Genomic DNA, 20,473 nt, shown 5'->3' with positions numbered 1-20,473 from the left:
GAGACCTGGCGACTGCTTCCGGGAGCCGCGGTAAGCATCGCCGGGACCCCGTACCCTGAACCCTCTCCACACCCCAAACTTTCTCCCTGCAGCAGGACCTTGGCTGTGGGGGAGAGTCACCTCTCCGTGCCGTGGCAGCTCCGGGGTTGAGTTGAGGCCGGGGGAGGGGAGCCTTGGCTGCGGCAGGTCCGGGCCACCCCTCCCCCAGCTGTGGCAGGTCCGGGGCTGAGTTGGGGCTGGGGGAGGGGCCCCCCTCCCCCGGCTATGCGGATTCTCTGAGCGCCTGCATGGTGCTTTATAGGCTGCTGAGTGGCCACGCAGCTTACAGGGACCTCAGAGCACCGGAGCTCCACACAGGTCGCTGAGACCCGCAGGTGACCTTGCACGCAGAGGATTCTCCGTTACCGCAGCACTTGCAGGAGCCCAGACCATTCAGGCATTTCAAATCAGGGCCATCGGGCTGGATTCTGATACAGTACAGTCTGCAGAGATGCTGGATTTTCCCGCATGTGACTGAGAGCAGAGTCCGGGCCCTGGGCTCGTGTCGATGGTAGCAGATCACGTGCTGTGATGGAACCTGCACTAGCCTATCTGGCCGGCTTGCTCCCTTCCTTCTCAGAGCCTGCAGCACCAAGCTGGCATGTGGGTGGGTGTTGATATCTGACTGGTGATCAGGCTTGAGGGCAGCCGCATGGGGAGTCTCCAGGCAGATGCTGCGGCAGGGTGCATGGGTGGGAGAAGCCCAGGGCTCTGCGGAAGGAGGTGGAAGTGTGGTATCAGTTCACATGACGGACCACCCAGCCCCCAGCCCCAGAGGCTGCTCTGTTACTAGACATTGCTCATTGCAACAGCCCCAGGGGTCTTTCTGGCTCTGCCACACCCTTCCTACGATCCTAGGGCATGGGCCACCGGGTCTGACCAGGACCGGATGGGTGCCTGTGGATGGGTGCCTATTTCTGTGGGAATCAATCAATAACCAGCCCTGCCTGGCTTCCACTAGGACCCTCTGGAGCATGGCCCTGATCCAGGAAAGCTCACACCAGCCGCACCCAGGAAAACACAGCTCTTTTATTCACAAACTGTACAGCGTTGTTGGCATTTCCTTGCTGCGAAGAGCTCCTGAAGCCTGTGGGGCCCGTTATCTGTACTGGCCTTATCATTTCTAGAGCAGCCGAAGCATGCCTGGGGCTGTAAGAAAGGTCAGTGCTCAGAAGAGTTTACAATCCTACCCAAAGACAACCCTTGGGGCAAATCTTCAAACACGAGAAGGGGTGTGTTGGGGGGGGGGGGTGCACAGTCAGGAGATCAGCAGAGGAGCCTCATGGGAAAAGTGGAGGTTGAGATGTGTTGGTGGCCCTTTAAGGACTCAGCCCAGAACAAGAGAATTCTGGGAGGTGTAGTTCCCCGAACTGATAGGAATTGTAGGCCTGGCAGCAATGCACGCTGGGAAGGGGATTGGGATATAAGAGTCCTCCCTCTGCTCAGGGAAGGGACATTCCTTCCTATCTCCTATACATGGAGGGAGTGGAAGGAGGAGGTGCTTGGTGAATGCAGGACTGAGGGCTGCTCTGAAAGCGGCTGAAGGTGTGAAGCCAGGGATGGGAGAAGGGGCTGATCATGGGAGCAGTGAAAGGAGAGGGTAAAAAGAAGCAGAATGAATGGGAGTGGGAGTGGGGGACGGGGAGATCTTGGCTCCTGCATGTTGGATGGACAGGGTGGGGGTGATGTGGGGAGGATGTGGGGAGAGGAGCAGCCTGTGGCAGTGGAGATAGGTGACCGGGGAGCAGTGGTTGTGAGGGAGGGGGGAGGATGGATTGGAGGGATTCGGAGACGAAGGACAGGACTTAGGAAGAGCCGGAGGAGAGCAGGCCAGGGGGCAAGGAGTTCTGAGAAGGGCCGGTTGGGGCAGCCGCGAGAGGAGGGTTGGGTGGGAAGACCACGAGCTCAGCACAGGGGCTGGCTGAGGAAACCTCGGGGAGGTGGGAGCAGGCAGGTGGCAAAAGATTGGGGGTGGGGAGTCAGCAAAGAGGGGGAAGAGGAGAGAGCCGGGGCAGCTGCCAACAGAGGGGACAGAAGAGCTGCTAAAGGAGCAGCTGGTGAGCGGGGAACCCAGGGGCCACAGCGTCAGGGGAACCCATGGAGGAGAGAGGGTGAGGGCATCATTCCCTGAGCCAGCAGCCCAGAGGGCCACCGAGGAGAGGAGCCCGGGGATGCTGGCTTCATGCTATGCGAGGGCAGAGCCTCTAGCAGTTGTGGGGGGCTCAGCCCTATCCCCCCCAGACAGCACCCCCTGCAAACATCACGGCTGTAGGTGCTGATTGGCCTACATGGTGGCAGCGGCTATGGATCAATTCCACCTCAGCAGTGCTACAGGCTTGAACTGGGAGACAAGGGCTGCCTGGGTGATGCAGAGAGGGGCTTTCCTGGGGGGCCGGCCTGGGTGACTCTCTCTCCCCACCTTGGGGCTGCCCGTGCGCCCTTCCGCTGCAGCCTGGACAGTGACTCGGGCATGTCTCTGGGGTGCTCCTTGCAAAGCTGCTCCCGGAGCCTCTGTGTCCCCCATTCCAAGCTGCGTGTCTGGTACGAGCCTCACTGCGGTTCATGCATATCTGGGCTGTGGGTTTTGAGCTACATGGGCCCTGCAGGCCGTCACCCTGGTGGTGTGTCTGGAGCGGGGCCCATAGGCAGCAGGCAGGGTGGGGGGGGCCCAGGGATGCTGCTGCCCTCTGGGGCTAGCGGGCTCCGGGCTCCGGCTGGCTCCGTCCACAGCAATGAACTCACTTAATAAAAGGTTACAAAATCCTAGCGAAAAACCAAAGGAAGGGAGGCCCGATGCTGAGCAGGGCCCTGCGTCCCAGCTCCTCCCGGCGGGGAAAGGCGGGTCTGGGTTCGGAGCCAAGCAGACCCTCCCCCGCGCCGTCCAGCCAGGACCCGCCGGGGGGCCCTGACTCATCTCCTGGGACAGTAAAGCACAAAGCCGTCCCGGCTCTTGCCGAAGTCGGGGAAGGCCAGTTCATGGCGCGTCTGCACGGCAACCAGCCTCTTCCTCCCGCGCAGGCTCAGCTGGATGCAGTCCGACACACGCACCTGCAGCTCGCGCTTCGTCCTGGGGGGGAAGAGAGAGAGCGGGTCAGCAGGGCTCAGCGCCCGGCAGCAAGGGTTTGCCGAGTGAGCATCACAGGTCGGCAGGGGTGGTTCTCGTGCCCAGGAGCACGAGGGCGCGTGTGTGTGGAGGACACCCGTGCCAGCGCACTGCACTGATGTGAAACCTGTGCACGAGCGCAGCGACAGCCGTGGCTACGGCCCAGCTCTGTTGATTCCAGTGGGAGCTAGGAGCCTAAATACCTTTGAGGAGCCGGGCCTAAGATCCCCCTTCGGCAAGGCCATGGCTGCCGTGCTTCCGTTTGCCAGGGCAGGGCTGGCTCGGGCCTCTGCCGCTGTTCTTTTAGCAGGGAATGAAGGCGGCAGCCTGTTTGACAGCCCAGCCTGCCGCACGTGGCACCTGCCAGACTGACACAACCGGGATGTGTGAGCTTCACACGGTGGGTGTTAATTGTCCTGCTCCCATTTCTAGCCTGCCATGGTTAACCGTGTTCCCGCCGGTGGGCACCTCTAGTGAATCCTGAGTCACTCTCAGGGCTTGTCCGCATGGTGCTGGCAAAGCACCTCAGCGGGCTCTGAAGTGCTCCGATGGGCGGGCTGACTGCCCTGCGTAGCCCCTCGGAAAGGTACCTCGGTCGCATGGACAGGGTCAGCTTTGCTGCGCTGTGGAGACAGGCCATTAGGCGCTTCCTGCCTTTGCGCACCTTGCATGTGCTTGCAAGGGAAGGTACAGCTGGGGAAACTGAGGCATGGAGGGGTTCAGTGACGGGCCCAAGGCCCCAGACCCACTGCTAGTGATAGGATTAGAACTTGGGCTCTGCTGGCTCCCAGTCCAATGCTCGGACCTCTCTCACAATAGCAGGGAGAACTGGGGAAGGTCCCTCAGGCCTTGCCCAAGGCCACACAGCAAGTCCGGGGCCCAGCTGAACACAGAATTCAAGACTCTTGATGCCTAATCTTGTGCCACCAGCTCCCACCTGACCCGGAGAAGCACAGGCCTGGCTCCGAACTTCCACTGATTTCACTGGAGGATCTAGGCTGATGGGCCCAGAGCTGGGAAATTAACCCAGGTCTCTCTGTTGGGACCTTGTTGTACCAGCACTTGCTCCTGTTCTTAAAGCGCGGTGGGGAGGAACTGGTGTCTGCAGAGTTCTCGCCTGTCAAACATCAGTCCCTGGGGCTGTGCCTAGGGCATTAGATGGGGTCCCAGAACACACGCCTCCTCCTCCATCCGCAGCAGGTCACTCCAAGGACACACGTCAGTGCTTTGAACTATCTCCCATTGCTACACAGTTGGAATCTGCGCCAACGGCGTGTAAGGGCCAGATGCACACATGGGGGTAGTTCAGGTTCTATTGAAAATGGCCCCTTCTAACCAAAATCCTGCCCCTAAGCGCCCTGAAACTTCCCAGGGCTCAAAATCCAGCTCAGAAATTTGGGGTCCTGGTCCACAGCTGGTATAAACGGGTGTGGCTCCATCAATTTCAGTGGTGGATTTATACCAGCTCAGGAGGAGGCTCTGTGCTTTTTAATCTGCAGTAAGCAAGGAGGTGGCTGTGTGGCTACAATCCAGCAAAGGATAAACGATGGGGGACAGAGGTGCAGGAGAGCCGAGAGGTAATGCTGTGTCTGAAACCACACACGGGAAGGGAAGGGGACAGACCTTTCCCCCAACGGAAACCCCCTCGGGAGAGCAGAGACCTTCAACAGACAATATTATTCCAAGCCTGGCTGAAATCCTGCCAATGAGCCGGCTGATAGGGTTAGAATGAGGCTCGGCAGAATTTGATTGTTGTTTTTTATCATTTTGATGGATAATATCAGTGTTTGATTTTAAGCATTTTGTTGTATTGATTTAAATGTTCACAGCTGTGGGAAATTGCGAGGGAAGATCAGGCAAAGGGGGGGGGGTCTAGACAATAATTGGTTAATGACTGTAGGTGCTGAGATTCAAAACATTCAAGTTCTATAACCATTCAAACACAACCTGTCAACATCACACGCCAAAATATACCAAGTAAAAAGCCTTAAATCAAACCCTGCTCAGTTCTCCAGCAGATTTTTCTTACTTTGCCTACTATTACCAATGGAAAGATTTTGGACGTTGGCTTGTGTGTTTTAGGGTGAAATGGACACATACCAATAAAAATCTAACCCTCCCAAGCCTGGTTATAATGTACAAAGATCTTATGATTCCAAAATCCCCACGGGAAACAGATTATAACTTTATCTGTGTGACAAAGTGGGACTGTTCTTAATGTTTTCTCTGAATACTGTATGGGTGCCTCAGTTTCCCCTCTGCATTTCTTAAGTCTCTAGGTGGTGGGATAAGCTGTGTGATTGTTGCAGAGCCTTACAGGGAAGTGTGAGGCTGTCTAGGGAGAAAATGGCCGACACCCTGCCTCCTGGCAACTGATGGCCTGGGCCCCTCCTCTGCAAAGGTGAGAGCTAAAGGATTGGAGAACAAAGGAATCAGATGACTTCCTGATCTGGGAAAGGGACAAAGCCCAGAGGAGGAGGGGCTGGAGGGTGAGTCAGTTTGGGCTGGCTGGGGACGAGGAGTGAAGGGCAGATGTGGCTGTCTGGCTCATGGCTCCCCAAATGGACCCGGCTGAGGGGTCCTGTTCTCTGTACCTACAAGCTCTGGTTTAGACCATGTTCCTGTTGTCTAATAAACCTTCTGTGTTACTGGCTGGCTGAGAGTCCCATCTGACTGCGGAGTTGCGGGGCAGGACCCTCTGGCTTCCCCAGGACCCCGCCTGGGCGGACTCGCTGTGGGAAGCGCACAGAGGGGCAGAGGATGCTGAATGCTCCGAGGTCAGACCCAGGAAGGTGGAAGCTGTGTGAGCTGTTTGCCCTGGAGACAGGCTGCTCCCAGAGAGGAGACTTCCCCAGGGTCCTGACTGGCTTTGTAGGGAGCAGTTCCAGAGCATCGCCCGGGGACACCGTGACAATCTGTTCCTGTACTTATGTCCCAATAATTACTGCAAAAATAAAGCTGTTTACAGCCTTTCACAGCTCTATCGTCAGGCCTCTACAATGGGTAGAGCCGCCCCAGTGCTATGCAGCCAGTCCGTAATGAAGGACAAACCCAGCTTGGCATGAGGAGATGCACTAGGAACTCCACCCTTCCTTTCCTGGGAAAGAATCAGAACCCCCTGACCTCTCATGTGCTCCTGCTCATGTAACCGTAGAATTTCTCTGGGATGTTTTGAGAAAAACACATCTGAAAGGGGGTGGGGTGTGTGTGTGTGTGTCTAAGAAAGAGTGATCATAGCTCCACAACAGCCTGGCCTCCAGGGCTGGCTGGTTTTTTTGGCCTTGCTGCAAAGCAATGGCCTTTTAGTGTGTTTGCTGGGGCTAGCATGACGAATACGTCTCCTACCCCTCATCAGAGCAGGGGTATGAGAGGAGGTGTGTGAGCCTGGCCCCTCCACTCTGGCACAAGGAAGACCTGGCCAATTGAGCATGTTACTGTCCCAGCAGCATACAGCTCCCAGCGGACTCTGGCAGAGGGAAGCAGGCAAGGGAGCATGGAGGGGAGGCAGTGGACTGCCAAGAATGGGGAAGGGAGGGCATGGTGCAGTACAGGCTACCAAGGGAGGCACAGGGGGTTGGGGAAGGGTAGGCACAGATGGGTGGGGGGTACGTCTCCATTGCAAAGAAAAACCCACGGCACCGGGTCTCAGAGCACAGCCCAACTGACTCAGGCTCGCGGAGCTAAGACTAGCCATATAGACGGCTGGAGCCTGGCCTCTGAGACCCGCCCCCACAGGGGGTTTCAGAGCCCAGGCTCTAGTCAGAGCTCCCTCCTGCAACCCTTCCACCCCAAGCCCAGCTAGGCCCCTGGCTCGCCTTCAAGAACCAGGGGTGACCCACACGAAGCTGAGTCCGTAGGAAGGGTGTCCGTGGAGTCCAGCTCTCCCCGAAAAGACACAGGGCCTGAGTGTGTCTTTGCTGAGCTGGTGGAGCACCACTGACGGCCAGGGTGCCCCACCTGAGTTCGAGTGGATGGAGGCCCAGCGGTCCTAGAGCACAAGCCCCCCGTGTGAGCGAGGGCGTCCGTGTCCGGCTGCCAGAGAGCTCCGCACACACAGGCTAACTGACGGCCCCTGACACAAACCCTCCAGCACCCTCACGTCACCATGTTTCGCAACCCCCAACCGCATCCAGGCGGCTGCTTTGACTCCCCCTTGCCTGGGGAGCAGCTGCGGGGAGCTCTGGCCAGACTCGGTGCAGGACTGCAAGCCTCGAGGGGCCATCTGCGCCACCCTGGCAGGGCGTGAGGGCCGCTCATGGTGACAGGCCCCGGCGAGCTCGTGCGGGGAGCGGAGCAGCGTGTGGCCTGCCTGGAGCACCGGGCAGTGACTCCGTGCTCGTTACTCGCGCGAGCTAGCTCTGGTGTGTCTACACAAGCTGCAATCACGCCCCGGGACTGCAGTCTAGCCGTGCCCTTCCAAACCAGGTGACGCACTCAGGGCCAGATAAACCACCTGGAAGGATCTCTTAGGCCTTGTGTACATGGGGCAGCCAAGGCACCGTGAGCTAAACCTGAAAGGCCCCAGTTACTCCGCCTGGGCCCGGAAGCGTCCCAAGCAGCACGACAGCACCGTGCCCCATGCGGACGACGGGCCCCCACTCTCCACGTGGGCCCGAGACGGGACTGTTCTGACCATCTAGTGAGGGGCTGGTGGGGAGAGGAGCGGTTGGGCTCAGGGCTTTGAGTCACTCATCCATCTCTGAGCACGTTCCCCGGGGCCAGGCCTTGCCTCCCCCCCACCCCGCCGTGCAAGCCGGCCTGACAGCTGTCGCTTTTGTGAGCCCACATGCTGCCACCTGGAGAACAACCCTGGACCCCGGCTGTGACCCGCAGGTCGCGTGTGTCCTTTCAGAGCGGGGAACCAAGCCCTGGCACCAATAGCTGTGCCAAGGCCCCTTCTGGCTGGCTGGGATCGGACGAGGGGCTAGGAATGGTGGGGGAAGGGCTCCTGCCCCACGCCTTTGATCCCGAGAGCCAGAGTGCCGGGGCACTGTCCCTGGGGCAATGGCTCACGACGGCATCAGCTCAGCGGGGGCAGGAAAGGGCTAATCGACACTGGCCCCTGCGGGATGTCCCCCGGCGTTCCCCTAGGGCAGTGCCAGCCCCCTCATCACAGGCGTCGCCTGGATATCAGGCCCCCCCCAAATCTCCCTGGGTTCTTAGCTCCACATTCCTCCCCGCCCCGTCTTGGAAGTGCCATGGCTTCCTGCCCCCTCTCTCTGGCCTGGCAGCCCCTCCAGGGAGCAGGGCAGGAAGCCATGAGCTGGTGCCATGGAGGCCATTGCCCCGGGCGGCTCACATGGCTACTCACTGGCACTGGGGGAGCTGGCCGGGAAACAAAGGGGCCGTTTCTTCGACGCTGCGGGGACAGGGCAGCTGGTCGGGCGGCTGCCGAGGCAGCCCTATTTATAACCCAGCCAGCGGAGGGAGGAAAGGCAGCTCGCAGCAGTCTCCCCGGGGCGAGCTGCGGCTTCAGGGATCGGGCTGCACCCAGCGGCGCGCTCGGCCGGGGATCTGGCTCCTGGGCCGTAGGGGGAGGAGGAGGAACGTGGAGGAACGTCAGCCATGAACCCAGACCGCGCAGCGAGGGGAGCGGGACAAGAACCCACGGAGAACAGCCTGGGCCAGGCCCCCCCGGCCGCCCACACACTGGGCAGATCCCGGCGTTAGTGCATGGGGGTGGATCCCACTGCACTCAGAAGGGCTGGGAGTGGGCAGATCCTGGTGCTGGCACCTCAGGGAGTGGATCCCGCTGTGCCTGAAGGGGCAGGAGGGCTCAGGACAGCGTCCTGAGCTGCAGACTCACACAGCTGTGCGCTGGAGAGAGTGAGATCAGGGGCTTTGATCTTGGCTTGTCCCGGAGGGCTCAGCTCCACCTCAGCTCCTCCCCACGCAGGCTGCTCTGAGGCGGCCCCACCTAAGCCGTGCGTGGGGACTTCCAGCACATAGACACCCAGCAAACGGGGGATCCCGAGGAGGCCTGGGGGCAGGGAGGAGATGCTAGGAGCAGCAGGTACGCCCTAGCTGGCCCAAGGGGAGAGGACACAACAGAGCGTTGAACCCCAGCAGCAGCTGGCCGCGGGGGCCTGACCAGTCCCAGGGAAGCCCCAGCTCACAGATCAGGAAACTGAAACTCCCTGCCCAAGAGAGGGCATAAGGGGGCCCCGTCGGAGCCGGGCTTGGATCTCAGGGCTCCCACCCAGGAGGGCATCGGCCCGCTTCTGGCTCTTTCCTAGCCACAAACCACTGAGACCTTCCGGTCAAACATCTCGTGCAATGTACTGACGGTCGCCCGGCCGCCCTTACAGACCCTGCTGTCACATAAACTTACGCTCCTTAGTGCACTCAGCCACACCGGGGGAGACGGCCAGTGTCCTCCCCCGGCCACATCCCTCTTGGCTCGGCCTCTCAAAAACCTGCCGTCCCTCTGCTCCCCGCGCACGGCAGCTGATTAGCCTCTGGGGCCCCTGTCACGGAGTGTGGGGGAGTCCGGGCCCTGAACCCCTCTTCCTGGGATTCACTGTGACTCTCAGCCAGCCAGTAAAACAGAAGGTTTATTGGACAATAGGAACACAGCCTAAAACAGAGCTTGTGGGTACAACCAGGACCCCTCAGTCAAGTCCTTCTGGGGGGCAGGGAGCTTAGGCCCCAGCCCTGGGGTTCCCTGCGTTCCACCACCCAGCACAAAACTGAAACCAAACCCCCCACAGCAGGCTCTCTCCTGCAGCCTTTGTCCACATTCCCGGGCAGAGGTGTCACCTCCCCCTCCCGCTCCTGGCTCAGGTTACAGGCCCTCAGGTCTCCCGTCCCCAGTGAAACTCCCCTGCCACATTCCCAGGTCAACACTTCCCCCTCCCTGCTGCGTACCATCTCTCCCCCCTTCGAGACTGAACTGAGTGGGGTCACTCTGACCAGTGACCTGGGGAAGTTCGGGGCCAGAGGGGACAACACATCTGCTATCATGTTGGCACTTCCCTTCACATGGACCATGTCCATGTCATAATCCTACAGCAGCAGGCTCCACCTCAGGAGTTTGGCGTTGGCTCCTGTCATCTGGTGTAGCCAGGTCAGGGGAGAGTGGTCGGTGTACACGGTGAAGTGTCGCCCAAAGAGATATGGCCCTAGTTTCTTGAGGGCCCACACCATGGCCATGCATTCCTTCTCGATGGCCGCGTAGGTCTGCTCCTGGAGTAGCAACTTCTTGCTCAGGTACACGATGGGGTGTCTCTCCCTCTTTTCATCCTCCTGCATTAACACCACCCCCAGTCCCATGTCTGAGGCGTCGGTGAACACCATAAAGGGCTTGTCAAAGTCTGGGTTTGCCAGAACTGGGCCACTGACCAGAGCCTCCTTCAGTGCCCGGAAAGCCTCCTGGCACTGCTCATTCCAGACCACCTTGTCTGGCTTCCCCTTCTTGCATAGCTCAGTGATGGGGGCGGCTATGGCGCTAAAGCAGGGCACAAATCTTCGGTAGTATCCTGCCATCCCAATAAAGGCTTGGACCTGCTTTTTGGTGTGAGGAGCGGGCCAGTCTCTGATCACCTCCACCTTGGCTGGTTCCGGCTTTAGGTGGCCGCTCCCCACCCGATGGCCCAGGTAAGATACTTCAGCCATCCCCACCTTGCACTTCTCAGCTTTTATGGTCAGCCCAGCCCCCTGGAGTCGGTCCAGCACTTCTCTAACCTGGGACACGTGGTCCTCCCAGGTCTGGCTAAAGACACAGATGTCATCAATATACGCCACAGCAAAACTCTCCATCCCCCTCAGTAGCTGATCCACCAGGCGCTGGAAGGTGGCTGGCGCTCCCTTGAGGCTGAAAGGCAGGGTCAGGAACTCACAGAGCCCCAGAGGGATGATAAAGGCTGATTTCAGCCTGGCATCTGCATCCAGCGGCACTTGCCAGTAGCCCTTTGTAAGATCCATGGTGGTAAGGTATCGAGCTCCTCCAAATTTGTCTAGGAGTTCGTCAGGCCTGGGCATGGGGTAGGCATCAGATACAGTGATGGCATTGAGCTTCCGATAGTCCTCACAGAACCGGATCAACCCGTCCTTTTTGGGGACCAGCACCACCGGCGAGGCCCAAGGGCTGGCAGATGGCTGGATCACCCCCAAAGCCACCATGTCCCGGACCTCTCTTTCCAGGTCCTGAGCAGTTTTCCCTGTGACTCGGAAGGGGGAGCATCTTAGCGGCGGGTGCGACTCTCTCTGCACCCGGTGGAGAGTCAAATTAGTGAGTCCAGGCCGGTTGGAAAACAGCTGTCGGTACGGATGCAGCACCCCCCTGACCTCAGCTTGCTGGGCAGGGGTTAGCTGATCCGAGAGGGGAATTGTTTCCAGGGGGGAACCAGCTCTGGTCCCAGGGAACAGATCGACTAAAGGGTCATCTCCCTGCTCCTCCCAATGTCCACACACGGCCAACACCACATTCCCCCTGGCATAATATGGCTTCATCATATTCACATGGTACACCCGGCGGTGGTGCGCCCGGTTCGACAGCTCCACCACATAGTTTACCTCGTTTAGCTGCTTGACAACCTTGAAAGGGCCCTCCCAGGCGGCCTGTAGTTTGTTCTTTCTCACAGGGATGAGAACCATCACCTGATCCCCGGTGGTGTAGGTGCGGGCCCGCACCGTGCGGTCATACCAGACCTCCTGCTTCCTCTGGGCTCTGGCCAGATTCTCCCTGGCCTGCCCCATGAGTTCAGCAAGTCTCTCTTGGAAGATCAGGACATACTCCACCACTGACTCTCCATCGGGAGTGGCCTTCCCCTCCAATTCGTCTCTCATTAGGTCCAGGGGGCCCCTCACTATCCTTCCATATAACAGTTCGAAAGGTGAAAATCCGGTAGACTCCTGGGGCACCTCCCTATACGCAAACAGCAGATGAGGTAAGTACTTGTCCCAATCCTGTGGGTGCTGGTTCATAAAGGTTTTCAGCATCATCTTTAGTGTCCCATTGAACCTCTCCACCAGCCCATTGGACTGGGGGTGATAAGCTGAGGCCCAGTTGTGCTGGACCCCACATTTCTCCCACAAGCACTGGAGCAGGGCCAACATGAAGTTGGATCCTTGGTCTGTCAAGACTTCCTTGGGGAACCCCATTCGGCTGAAAATAGTCAGGAGCGCATCTGCCACGGTGTCTGCTTCAATGGAAGCTAAGGGCACTGCCTCGGGGTAGCGGGTGGCAAAATCTACCACCACCAGAATGTATTTCTTCCCTGACTGGGTCGTCTTGCTGAGAGGCCCCACTATGTCCATGGCCACCTTCTGGAAAGGCTCCTCTATGATGGGCAAAGGTCTCAAAGCCGCTTTCCCCTTGTCCCGGGCCTTCCCCACCCTCTGACAGGGGTCACAGGATCGGCAATACTGCTGGACCGTGGTAAAGACCCCAGGCCAGTAAAAGTTCTGTAGCAACCTCTGCCGGGTGCGTCGGATTCCCTGGTGCCCTGAGAGGGGGATGTCATGGGCCAGGTACAGTAGCTTGCGGCGATACTTCTGGGGGACCACCAGCTGCCTCCTGATCCCACAGGACTCTACTTCCCTTGTGGGAGCCCATTCTCGGTACAGGAACCCCTTCTCCCACAGGAACCTCTCCTGGCAACCTCTCCTCATGGTCTGTACCGCACTGAGATCAGCCAGGTCCCTGAGCTTCTGCAAGGAGGGATCTTTCTGCAACTCGGCCTGGAACTCAGTGGCTGCGGAAGGGATGGGGCCCGGTTCCCTCTCACTGGCTGGGTCTGATGCCACAGCCTCTCTGAGCCGTGCCCCTCGGCGCTCCCTCCCCACCAGGGTAGAGTCCTGCGCCTCTGGTGTGGTACCCTCCCCAAGGTCGGGGCGCAGTGCCCCTCACCAGCTCTGGCTATGGGTCACAACCAGGGTGGTCTGGGGGTTGCTTGGCCAGTCCTCTAGGTCCCCCCCCATCAAAACCTCAGTGGGCAAATGGTGGTGCACCCCCACATCCTTGGGCCCCTCCTTGGCCCCCCATTTCAGGTGTACCCTTGCCACGGGTACCTTGAATGGGGTCCCGCCCACCCCTGTCAGGGTCAGGTAGGTGTTGGGCACCACCCGATCTGGGGCCACCACCTCAGGCCAGGCCAGCGTCACCTCCGCGCCCGTATCCCAGTATCCATTGACCTTCCTCCCATCCACCTCCAGGGGAACAAGGCACTCCCTCCGGAGGGACAGCCCCGCGCCCACCCTGTAAACCGAGAACCCTGAGTCCAGAGCATCCAGCCCTCTGGAGGAGCTGGCCTGGGGTACTCTTCCCTCCTGAGGAAGTGGTAAGCTGGCAGCCCCCCTTGCCTGGGCCGTCTGCCCCTCGTCCGGCTGGGTCCCTACCCAGTTAACCCTGGGTAGGTTGGGTCTGCTCAGTCTGTCCCTGAGCCTGGGGCACTGGGTCCGTACGTGGCCTCTCTGGCCACAGTGATAGCAGCTCAGATCACGTTGGTCCCCTCGAGCGGATCGGATGGTCCAGACGCCATGCGTTCCCCTTGGGAGGGGGTTCTCCATATTTCCCCGCTGGGAGGTCCCATGGTGACTCTCTGCATTGTGGGGGGCCTGTTCTTTTGGGACTCCTCCCTGCTACCCCCCTGACCGACTGTTCACAAACTCGTCGGCCAGCTGCCCTGCGTGCTGGGGGTTCTCTAGCTTTTTGTCCACTAACCATAGCCTCAGGTCGGAAGGGCACTGTTCATACAGTTGCTCCAGTACGATTAGGTCAAGCAGGTCCTCTTTAGCTTGGGCCCCAGCTGTCCACTTGCGAGCATATCCCTGCATTCGGTTGACCAGTTGTAGGTATGTGACCTCAGGCGTTTTACCCTGACTCCGGAACCTTTTCTGGTACATCTCGGGAGTCAGCCCAAACTCACGGAGCAGGGCCTTTTTGAACAGTTCGTAGTCCCCTGCCTCCGCCCCTGTCATTCGGCTGTACACCTCCACGGCTTTGGGGTCCAGTAAGGGGGTGAGAAACTGGAGCCTGTCTGCAGGGTCAACCCGGTGCACCTCGCAGGCATTCTCAAAGGCCATCAGGAAGCTATGTCCTCCCCCTCCTTACGCTGGGCCAGGAAGCACTTATCAAAGCTCCTTGCAGTCTTGGGTCCCCCGTCACTCACCACAGCTGGGGCCCCACTGCTCCTCAGCCTGGCCAGCTCCAGCTCATGCTGACGTTGCCTCTCCTTCTCCGCCCGCTCATGCTGTCTCTGTTTCTCCTTCTCCTCCCGCTCATGCTGACGTTGCCTCTCCTTCTCCTCCCGCTCATGCTGACGTCGCTTTTCATTATCCTCCAGCTCCCTCATTTTCATCTCCCTCTCCCATTCCAGCTGCCTCCACTCCAGGGATGGGGAACTCCGCCGGGAGGATCCCCTGCTGGCTGCCGGGGTCAGGATGCCCTCAGTATTCGCTGGGCTTCCCTTAACCCCTTCCCTAGGCATAGGTAGGAAGGGTCTTGGGATGTCCTCGGCAGCAGTCTGACCCCTCCCAGCCCGGTCAGGCCCCAGGGCCCACGCTGCATCCATCGGGCAGCTTCCCTCAGGGACGGGGATCGGGTCATCCAAGCGATCCCTCTCCTCCAACTGGGCAATCAGCTGTTCCTTGGTGGACCTCCCAATGTGCAGCCCCCTCTGCCTGCACAGCTCCACCAGGTCACTCTTAAGGCGTTTAGCGTACATCTCCCTGCTGGCCACTCGCAGGCCTGGGCAGCTTTCCACGGTTTCCAGGAAGAACCCCTAGTGTGCCAGTCCTTCTTGAGGTCACACCTCTTTGCCAGGGTTGAGCTGCAGACTCCTCTGGCCCTGGGACAGCTCGCTGCAATCCCCTGTGGAACCCTGCTACTGCAAAAGTCCTTCTCTCTGGTCACACACTCCCAGGGGTTAACCGCCCCCTGAAACCGTCTCGCTCTGAATCTTCAGCACGCCTGGTCCCCGTCAATCCCCCTTCGTTTTACTGCTCCCCTGTCACTTACTGCAGGAAGCGCCGTCCCTGGGGTGCAGTAGATCCCACCTTTGCCACCAGTTGTCACGGAGTGTGGGGGAGTCCGGGCCCTGAACCCCTCTTCCTGGGATTCACTGAGACTCTCAGCCAGCCAGTAAAACAGAAGGTTTATTGGACAATAGGAACACAGCCTAAAACAGAGCTTGTGGGTACAACCAGGACCCCTCACTCAAGTCCTTCTCGGGGGCAGGGAGCTTAGGCCCCAGCCTTGGGGTTCCCTGCGTTCCACCACCCAGCACAAAACTGAAACCAAACCCCCCACAGCAGGCTCTCTCCTGCAGCCTTTGTCCACATTCCCGGGCAGAGGTGTCACCTCCCCCTCCCGCTCCTGGCTCAGGTTACAGGCCCTCAGGTCTCCCATCCCCAGTGAAACTCCCCTGCCACATTCCCAGGTCAACACTCCCCCCTCCCTGCTGCGTCAAACCCCCTCGGCCCAATCTCTTACAGAGGCCCAGCCTCAGCCTGCAGGTTCACTCCGGGGGGAGGTAACTGGTGACTCAGGGATCAGAGCGAATGCCCAGGTGGGGGGGTGGCCCACGGAGGCTGCAGACAGCAGCAGTGGGCGGCTGAGGCCAGGGTCTGTGATGCTGCAGAGCTGTCTCCAGAGAAGCCCCAGCCAGCAGACACAAGGGAACCAGGCTGCACCCGGAGCCAGCAGACACTGACCTTTTCTCCTCTCCAACTCCTGCGCCTTTGCAAGGGACTGAGCAATAACAGAGGCAAGGGCAGCCCGCCAGCGTGGCAGGCTGTTGGCTCCCAGCCTTCACCGTTCCCACCTCCCCCAGCCCAGGGCTGGCACCTCCTCCTCCCTCGGGCTGCCCTGCTGGCTCAGGGGTGACCCCTGGAGCTTGGCTGCTCTGGGGGTGCTTGTCCAGGGGAAGGGGACTGGCAGGGGGTTTCCAGCAGCTGAGAGGTGAAGCAGGCTGGGATTTTTGTCCTCCCCCAGACTGCCTACCAGGAACCCTTCCTGAGTTCTGAGACCCCCCCCACCTGAAAGCCCCCCTCCGCCCCCCATGGATCCCTCCCTGAGCATGACCCTCTCCCCAGCTGCCTGTTCTATCTCTCCAGGTCCTCATCACCATGGTAACTAAGCCCCTCCCACAATCCCTCCAGAAGGTAGTGCATTCAGATCCCCATCTTACAGAGGGGAAACTGAGGCACAGGCTAGGTTAAGTGACTTCATTGTATGGCATGTGCGGCTAAGCCAGGAACTGAACCCTGGTCTCCCCACTCTTCCATGCACTAGTCCTAGCGCCCACCTCTCTGAGCCTGACCCGTCTGCCAACACAACCCTCACCCCCTTGCTCTGGGGGCTGCTGTTCCTGTCAGCAGAGTCCCAAGGCTCGTCTGGGGGGTGCGAGCAGTGGTGCCCTCTGCTAGCTTGCTGGCCGAGGGATGACCAAGGAGGGGTTTGCCCCCTCTCGTGCCCCTAGGCATCCGTGACTGCGATAGCAGCCGGGCTGCTCAAGTGTCTGTGTGTGCGAGAGACGGGGGAAGGTGTTTGTTGCCCCCTAGAGGCCATCCCGCAAAGGGGAAAACAGCCTTACCACTCGCAGCAGCTGAGGGAGATTCTCTCCTCTAGCTCCTGCGGCAGAGACCTGTGCTGTCGGAGCAGACGGCCCCATGTCCTCTCCCAGGGGCTGTCTGTGTGTGTGCTGCCGAGTGGACAGGTGCGGGGGCTGTTTCTGTACGGGCTGCGCTCACGGATTCCTTACCAACACTTGGCACCCGAGGCACGGTTGCCCTCTGCCTCCAATCCCCACAGGGCCAGCTTCAGACCCTGGGGAAGTGCAATGGCGCAGGGGGTGTTCTGGGCAGGGTGGGGGGGGGCCTGACCAGGGCTGCCCCGCCAATTCCCCCTGCCGCAAGCCCTAGAAGGGCTAGGGCAGCACGTACACTGGGGGGTCACATCAGCCCCTGAATAGGGGAGATGCAGGCTGGCTGTCCCCTCCCTGCGCCGGCCCTAGTGCTGGGGCAGTGTGATTTCCCCCTCGCTCTCTGGAAATGCTGGAGGGTCGTGCTCACAGCCCAGCCAGGAATAAATCATCACTCTGGCTCGGTCTGCGTCAGCACCACTCGCACTGCGGTAAAATATTAATAAAAGCCAGACAGATCTGGGGCAAAGCAGCCCTGTGGAAGTGATTATCTGCGACGAGGGAGCCTCGCGCCTCTGCCCGCTCTGCCCAGGGGGCTGGGATTCGCCCTTCACCCTGGCACAGACATGCCCGTCCCTGACCCCTGCCTGTCCTTGATCCGTGCCCAAGAGTGCAGCGTGCGGGCGTCAGCAGCCCTGAGGATGCCGAGCAGCAGCCAGCCAGCTCTGCACAGATGCCTGGCCCCTGTTGCCATGTCCGAACCCCACTCGCCGGAGCCGAGAGACGCAGGGCAATTGCCACAGAGAGTGGACCAGGCTGGGCCTGGGGCCGAGGACATGGTCTGGAAAAGGGGATGGGGACCTGGCTCCAGGCAAAGAAGAGAAACTGGTCTCCACTGGTGGGACAGGCCCCAGGTGCTGACCTCCCACTGAGGAAGTGCGCCCTGGGCACAAGCTCTGAGCTCTAATCCCCACCGAGGTATCAATGTCTAGCAGAGAGATTGGCATCAGAGCCGAGATCCTGAACCCCACCCATGGCACCAATCCGCAGGCTCAGGGGAACGAGCCCCGCAGCAGGCCAGGCATCTGGCCTGCAGGTATACCACCCTTCAGCAATGGGGGGCCCATGATGGGCTGGTCACCTTACAGCTCCAAGGCCTATGGGAAGGAATCACTAGGGTGGGGGGCATCCTCCCCATGGGATCACAGCATACTGCCCTTAGGGTTCTCATGCAACAGCGCCGCATGGTGGCATAGCTGCAAAATGCCCCCGGCAGACTCCTATGCATCGTATGGTCTCCCTTCGCCTTTCTTTCCCTGACACGAGGAAGCCAGTCAGAGTCAGACATAGCCCCTTTGTAGGGGTCAGAACCATCTCTTCCTGAGCTTTGCCCCCATGCCTGGCCGTTCCCGGCAGGACCCCCCACTCTCTACCGCAGAGCCCTCTAGGCCATGCCCACCTCTCTCGCGCCTGGCTGAGTTCGGGAGCTGTGCCTTCCACAATGAGTCCACAGAAGTTACTCGGCGGCTATAAGCAGGGTCCCAGTCCAGCTAACAGGGTGGCTCACTGGACCCCTCCGGGGGTCACTGATCCTGTTTCCATAGCGCTTTGTACTGTCCAGACGCTGCCCTGTGTACCCACCATTGTCCTACGGAACTCTCTGCCACAAGACACCTTCCAGGCCAAGAATGTAGCAGCACCCATACAAGGGCTGGCCGTTTATATGGGTAATAAGAGCATTCACAAGTCAATGAGACTGATTACAAGGGATATTGACCCTCCTGCTTCAGGGCAAGCCAAGCACTAACTGGCTGGGGTTAGGTAGAAACTCCCTCAGAGGTATGAAGTTCTGGCCCCGCCAGAGGCAGGACGAGGGGATAGAAATCTCCTCCACTGGAGGTGCTGCATCTCCTGCCAAGAGGGCTATCGACACTCAGACAAGTGTGGAAATCAAAAGTGGCAGCGACCGGGGACGGGGCCAGGAACAGGAACAGGCTGCGTCAGCATCGCTGCACTTGGCATCAATGCCCGTGCCGCTGTCACCCTGCAACCGCTCAGCCAGGAGCCCCGGCACTGCAGGCAGCACTCCTAGACCGCCGCCGCGACGGACGGAGGCCTGGCCGGGTGGCAGGGCTCGCCATGGGCACAGACGGGAGCCGTCTGGGACACGTCTGCACCAGACAGCGAAACACCCCAGGTACGGCCACCCAGACCGTCTCCTGAGGGCAATGCAGGACCGCCAGGGCCTGGCCTGATTCAGCGTGAATGTGGCTCCCGCCGGTTCCCCCGATCTACCCCGCTGGATCAAGCCACTTCCCCTCCCCCCTCAGGAATGAGCATCATCTCCTCCTGCTGCACCGCCAGCCCTGGTGAACTCTGGATTACGCCTGCCATGGGTTTGGGCCATCTAGCTCGGTCCCTTGAGCGGGTTCGTTGCATTTCTCTGAATCCCTTCCAGCCTCTTGGTGCAGCGCTGGCTGGAGCTGGATGCAAGGGGGCCAAGGAGCCAGGTCCCCAGCGCCACACCTTGGCCACCCCCAGCCCTGGGGGCCCCCTGTTCCCAGAGCTCCACGCTGATATCATCACAGGTCAGAGCCAGGTCTGATCCCGCTGCCCTTGAAAGCTCCCGGCGGTGGGACCTGGAGCGGGCCCCAGAACCGACGCCGGGGCCCATGGCAGAGGAGGGGTGCAGCGGCAGCAGGCGCAATGCCCGGCTCTGCCAAGATGCCACACAAACACGGTCCCTGCAACAGCCAGCCTGTGCCTCACACCTTGTCTGCCTGCTCCCCCGCCCCTGCCTTCCAGCTAGCGGCATCCCAGCAGGAGACAGGCTCGGGGCTTCTCAGGGCTCTTCCCAGCCAGTGCTGATGGCACCAGCCCCCACCTCTGCAGCCAGCAACACGTGAACCCCTGGAGGGGTGCACGCCATGACCAGGTGGGAGGGGAGCACAGGCTTCCTGGGTGAGCCCTTGGCCTTGCTGCCAGGTTGCCAGCAAAGCTACTGCCCTCTGCGATGCCAACCTGGGCTGGGACCTGCCTGACTCCGCCCTGAGCCTCTGGCTCGCCTGGGCAGTCTGGCTGTGCCCATCACGATGGCCTCTGAAGCCTCTTTACTCCTGCGTCCCCAGTGGCGTTTCCCTGCACCCCGCGAGTGACAGCGCCAAGCTGGGAGAGCGGCTCATGCGCTGGGCTGCAAACTGGGCCAAGCTGGCAGTGCCCCCCATGGCGGCGTTCTCCCCTCTCCTCTCACCTTGACACCCTCCCGCTCTCCCTGCTTTTCTCTTCCCCAGCTCATTAGTTAGTCTCAGCTGTTAATGAGCTTTCCTGCAGTTACCTAGCAACCATCTCTGGGCTCAGAGCCATCTGCAAAGTGGGACACCAGCTAGGCTCCTTCTGCTGAGTGTGCAGGGTGCCAGCCTGGCCCACCCGGCTGGATCTCGCTGCAGCCACATTCTGCTCTGACAGGTTCCTCTTCCCTGCCCTGCGGGGTGCAAAGCCGCTGAGCCCCGATGCACCGAGCACCCAAAGTGCTTCTCAGCCATTTCTGTACCAGGATCCCACATTCACCGCGGTGGGAAACCTGAAACCTGTTCACGACCCCAGGTTGAGAATCCTGGGCTTGGGCCTCCCGGGAGACCCCAAGGCCAACATGGGGCTGGGGTGCAGTGCTGGGTGAACAAGCGATCCCCGTGGCCTCTGGCCTCTGGGAAATACCCGCCTTGCTGTGGAACATCTCCGGCATGTGAGG

General features: G+C 60.1%; 1 protein-coding gene across 1 annotated transcript in view; it reads right to left on the bottom strand.

The window, feature by feature from the left end:
- Positions 1-1,050: 1,050 nt before the first annotated feature.
- Positions 1,051-20,473, bottom strand: part of MYO1G (myosin IG) — a 74,533-nt gene continuing 55,110 nt past the window's right edge. Inside the window, exon 22 of the mRNA XM_077808508.1 lies at positions 1,051-3,106. Within this exon, the coding sequence (XP_077664634.1) occupies positions 2,950-3,106 (157 nt within the window). The 3' untranslated portion in view covers positions 1,051-2,949. The remainder of the gene's footprint in view (positions 3,107-20,473) is intronic.

Source organism: Eretmochelys imbricata, chromosome 2 (genome assembly GCF_965152235.1).
Source record: "Eretmochelys imbricata isolate rEreImb1 chromosome 2, rEreImb1.hap1, whole genome shotgun sequence".
Taxonomy (NCBI): domain Eukaryota; kingdom Metazoa; phylum Chordata; order Testudines; family Cheloniidae; genus Eretmochelys; species Eretmochelys imbricata.
This window is presented reverse-complemented; position numbering and strand designations above follow the sequence as displayed.